Raw genomic sequence first — 5,619 nt, 5'->3', positions numbered from 1 at the left:
TATATTATATCTGTCATATGTTAATCATATGTTAAATAGCTAGAGGAGACCCACAAAGTAGCTGTTCAAAATAAACAATACTCACTTAATTCATTAATGCTTAGTGCTGTTTCTACAGCCATTGATTGACCCTCACTGCTGATTGGTAAAGTACTGAAGAGCTTAATTATAGCAAACATATTCCTAGTGAATATGTTTGACAGCTTAGCTAACATAACAACTTTAATGAGGAAAGCCTGTGAAGTGTCATTTCATGCTCGTTTACTGAAAGCTGCAAGAGGGTATTTCTAGTTTAATACTTTGATTAGTAAATTGCAATTGCCCTTTACAATCTGTCACCAGATTCAGGTATTTCAGTAGTGCCCTTTAAAGACTGTGGTTGATTCATTACACAATCCTTGTGAGAAGAACAATAGCTGTGTAAGTGATTTTAATTAAAAACCCAAACCTGATATTAAAAAAAAGTTTGAAAGTATAATTCAAATGCGATGCATTTTACTGTAAACACAGAATCTCACAAGGATTTGAGATGATCAACCTAAGAATGGTTGCTTGGTGAGCTCATGAAGTCAAGAATAACCAAAAAAATCGATAACGGGGCCTTGGTTGAGCCATTAAGAGCATCAGTGCAACATGTCGACAGCACATAAATTACATTAGAAGTGTTTGCTCCATTCAAAATAAGGGGTTAACAACCACAGGCCTATATCAGGCACTTGACCCATATTATTTAGCATGCATTTTGTCCTCTCTCCTCTGCTTTTCGGTCACTGTAAAGTAGACACTATTTATAGCCAAACACACTAAATATGCCATCCACGCTCCTCTCTAGAGCATATCAGATAGTAGGCCAATTCCAGTGCCACAACTTGAAGACATATGAGTTTTTAGTTCTTTAAAAATTAAGTATTTCTATAAGAGTTGGTTAAATTTAGTTACTCGGCACGGGTTTCCCTAATTACCCAATGTATCCCACTCTTACACTTTCTGCAATAGCTTTATTATGTGAAAGAAATCTTCCATCCAGACTCTCTGTTCCTTTGCCATGACAGCTCAATGACAATCAAAGGTCAAATACAGCAGCATTTATTTATTTATCACTCCATCAGCTGCCTCGGTTTGTTTTGATACTGCGCTCTCGTCTTAATGGGCGGACGGCATCGTAAAACACGTTTAAGAGGAACAATTCAGAGTCTTCTCTCCAGGGTAGTTAGCCTGCCTGCCATCTCACGGTTACAGAAGAATATTAATCGTGCCAAAACACCCTCAATTTGTCATAGACGGCTGTGTTAACGCATAACCGTTTGGTGGGAACAGGTGCCCACTGGTGCCGTTGACTTTGTAGAATTTGACCTACATGTGAGACGCATTCAGCCGGCTCCACGTCACACCAGAGCGCTTTTTGCGCGCGAGCACCTCTGATCCTAAAAACACCCTCTTCGGTTAACCTGGCTGCATGTACGTACACGCTCAAACCTGTGAACTGCTTCTGTTTCCACACAAACAGCTCCTGACGTGACCTTAGCACAGTGTCAGATATTGCGAGTCGTTCTGGAGGTGCATCGAATGCAATCGTACGCTCCAAAAATTCCACGTTGTATCTTTAAAACCACTCTGTCTGCACCAACCGCATGCACGCGGACACACATGGCTATCAATTCCAGGCACACTAACAGCTCTCAAAAGCTAACACCTCCATCCCAGCTTCCCACAAGCAGCGTGCCGAATCACTGTCAAAGCCTGGAGGACAAACGGCCTTTAACCAGAAGGTTTCCATAGAAACACACACGTTTTTCTCCGAGAGGGGGGATGCTCCTCTACCCCTGGCTGGTCTCCTTTCAACCTGGAAAAGAAAGGCAATCAAAACAGAGAGGGTCTTACTGATGGTGCGGGAGCCGATACAGCCCATGGTGTCTCAGCGAGGGCCGGTTTGTGAACGAGGAACGAGAGCCACCCTCTCAGCAGACATTCTCTCCTTCTCTCTCTCTCTCCTCTTCTTCTTCTCCGCGTCTCTGACTCTCCCCTCCTGTCTCTGTAAGGCTGTATGCGAGAGCAAGTGTGTGTGTGTGCCTCCAACCCGCTCTCACCGTCATCCACCCTCCCTCCCTTCCTCCCTCCTTGCCTCGCTGCAACCCCCTCATACTCTCTGGTGAGCCGAGATATCAGAGTTAGTCAGTCACTAAGTCAGTGTGTCTGTGAAACGGGAGAGAACCACCATCACCGGCCACTTATGTTCCCATAAATCCCTTTATAATTGATACTACTGGTTGTTGTATCAAACAACTAACAATGACATTGAGAAATGTCAATGACAACAAGAGGAAAGAGCATCGATCAGAAGTTCCACGCAATTCCCTGGAGTTCCCGCATCAATATCTTGAGCAATCGTATACGGGGCATCTCTTTTCTTTGGTTCTCTCCATTATCGCTTGACAATGCGGTGCATCTGTTTCCCCACCCAGTTCTGCCGCCCCTCCCTTGCTCTTATTTTCCTGTTGCGTTTGCACTCCCGAAAGCATGTACAAACATCTGTTTATCCCTCCTGATCTCTCGGACTCCCTCTCTACTTGCTTTCTCACCCCTCCAGCTCAAATCGAAGAGTTTTGCACATCTATATAGAACCGGCTCATCATGTTTGCTTGTCATGTCCAGTGTGTCTGTGGAGAGCCGTAACCTTGAATATACCCACACACACACACACACACATGCATGCTGCGCACTCTCCCTGCCTCAAGCAAGCAAGGTTTCTTTCTTCTCCTTTTTTTAAACACATTCTGTCACTGCATTCCACCAGCGCTGCCAGAAGAAGAACCTTTGAAGAGAAATGGAGAGGGCTAACCCAGGAGGTGTGCTTTGAAACATATTAAGAACCGTGAGGCTGAATTAGTATTCAGGAGGAAGAGAGAGAAAGAGAAAGAGAAAGAGCAAGAGCGATGAGGAGAGGAAAGAAGGGATGACAGGGATGGGAGGAGGAAAGAAAGGATGAAATATGTATGCGTGTGATAATATTACAGGGGAGCTGTCCAAACAGATGCCGGGGTTGACTGCTTTTCCGCTTCGAAAATCTGTTTCGATATGTATGATTCTCCAAGCATTTCATTTAACACTTTTCACTTGGTGTTATATTGATTCACATCAAATCTACAATATGTTTTATTTTCTAAAATAAACTTTTAGGTTTAAATTGAGTGCCTTTGCACATTCTTAGGAACTTACACTTTATAACACATATACACATACACAAACAGTATAGGAAGAGTGAGGTGAGCTTTGTTGCCCCCCAAACTGCATGATATTTGATCCTATATTTAGAAATGGCCCATTATTTACATTTAGTCATTTGGAAACTTAGAAATGACAAATATGCTAAATTAATACAAACATCTGTCATTAAAATGATTACATGTATATAATAATCAAAATGAGGCCTATGTAAATAAATCCAATAACAATTTTTCCATAAGACTCAATAGATAGATCGAGGACAGGAAGATAGATAGATAGATAGATAGATAGATAGATAGATAGATAGATAGAGGACAGGAATATTTTTTAAAGACATTAATGCTTATTTTAATCATTAATATTAGTTAATACTAATTAATTCAAGCAAGGATGCATTAACTTAATCAAGAGTGTCAATAAAGACATTTACATTGTTACAAAAGATTTGTATTTCATATAAATGTTCTACACATAAAAAAAATCCTGAAAAATGTATCACAATTTCAACAAAAATATTAAGTAGCACAACTTTTTTTTTTTTTTTTTTTTTGTAGTACCAAAAATTTTTTTCTGAATGATTGTGTGACACTAAAGACTGGAGTAATGGCCATCACAGGAATAAAAAACATTTTTGAATATACTAAAATAAAAATAAAACGTATTTTATATAATATACGTTATATATATATATATATATATATATATAATACTAGCTTACAATATTATTGTTTTGCTGTATTTTTGATCAAATAAACAGATGAGCATAAAAGAGTTCTTTAAAAACATGAAAAAATTATTTAATCCTACCTCTTCTCCTATACATTTTTCTTGTGATGAAAATGTGTTTACTTAGCATCAACTAAAATTATTTTGCAACAGATCTTGTTAACAAGTTACGTTAACACAGTTCAGCTTAATCGACAGAAGCAGACACAGTCAAAACACCATTGATAGCACATCAACATATCAACACCTTCAGAAATTCAGACACCCAAAGTGACTACACTTCACACTATACAAATGACTCTACACAAATCAATGCCTCAACTTTCCCCAACTTAAAAAAGGAGGTGTATACCTGACACTGAGGGAGATAAATAGAGAGGAAGAGGGAGGGAGAAGGCTCATCCTGACATCACAAAACCAACATTGGGACACCATATCATCATTTATTTATGCACCCAACAGCTTGCCTGAAGTTACAGGAGGCTCTCTCAAAGGGTGAGTCATCCTTTTCTCACTCTCTCTTTCTCCATCTCCCTCCCTTTCTCCACCCTATCTCTCATTTTCAAAGCAGCCACTGACATCAAATTCACCTTTGAGACTGGGACTTTCTATGTCTCCCTTGCATATTTTGATTTGTGTGTGTCTGTCTGCACACATAATAACACATCATTTTAGTATAACTGTATATGCAGCATGCCAGCATCTATAATTTGAAGGTTACATGCTGCTATTTAACTTTACATTATTGTTGCGTACTTTTAGGCTACATTACATTCTAGTATAACTTGCATAACTATAAATAGCGCTGAACATGTACTGACCTCCCAATGTGCTGTGCAAGGCATGATGATGGGGTAAAAGGCTCTTAACAATCCCCATAGCAAACTGCAGTACAGCAGCTGCAAATCCGATTTCTTCCCTCTACATTTGCACAGTGTGAGTACATCAGACCTGCGCTGTGCCGACAGAGCTCTAATTCAGACAGAGAGCCAGGCTCCGGCCCGGCTCTATTCTGCCCTTGGCCGCGATCAATAACTCCATGTTAGACCAAAGTAATTCAGCAGGGTTTTATTCACTCTGAAACATTTATTTGAGCCTCTGAGAACGTGAATCACCCAGAGCTCACAGCCCTGTCACTTTGTACTTGTGCAGGGGCTTTATAGTTTACTTGATCTTCACATGGGTTCGCTTGAAAGGGTCAGTTCATGTCTATTGTTGATCTTCTGAAAATATATATAACCTCCACCATGCATGTAGCCATCTGCATGTGCCCTGAAACGCCTGTTTGGCCGAATGACTGAAAGTTCAATGTAATTTGCTTCTAGTCTATCCAAAAGATATTTAGGTAAAATAAGTTTCTGAATTTTCTGCCTTTATTTTGTAATATTATTTATAGGCATTATAGGTTTTAGGCATTATTTGGCTATAGAAATGAGAATAGGAAAATGGGACCAAAAGAATATAATGTAATATAATAGGCCTTTAATAGAATAGAATAGAATAATGTTTACATATATGTATATTTCTTTTTTCTTCTCAGCCAATGTATAGATTTCAGTAGAATAGAATAGAATAGAATAGAATAGAATAGAATGTATTGTATGTGGCTGAAGAGATGGCTGAATCTGTGAACATAAAAGTAAAAAATATATAATTTAGTGAAATAAA

The 5,619-nt window shown here is 39.2% G+C and overlaps 1 protein-coding gene across 3 annotated transcripts in view; it reads right to left on the bottom strand.

Annotated features, from left to right (window-relative positions):
- Nucleotides 1-2,022, bottom strand: part of LOC107693361 (protein FAM131B-like) — a 28,591-nt gene extending 26,569 nt beyond the window's left edge. For all 3 annotated transcript variants that reach the window (XM_016492709.1, XM_016492710.1, XM_016492711.1), the window contains exon 1: nt 1,882-2,022. In XM_016492709.1, the coding sequence (XP_016348195.1) occupies nt 1,882-1,909 (28 nt within the window). In that variant the 5' untranslated portion in view covers nt 1,910-2,022. The remainder of the gene's footprint in view (nt 1-1,881) is intronic.
- Nucleotides 2,023-5,619: the final 3,597 nt, after the last annotated feature.

This window comes from Sinocyclocheilus anshuiensis, unplaced genomic scaffold, assembly GCF_001515605.1.
Source record: "Sinocyclocheilus anshuiensis isolate Anshui unplaced genomic scaffold, SAMN03320099.WGS_v1.1 scaffold566, whole genome shotgun sequence".
Classification (NCBI taxonomy): Eukaryota; Metazoa; Chordata; class Actinopteri; order Cypriniformes; family Cyprinidae; genus Sinocyclocheilus; species Sinocyclocheilus anshuiensis.
Note: the sequence above shows the minus strand (reverse complement) of the source record. Positions and strands in the feature narration are given on the sequence as shown.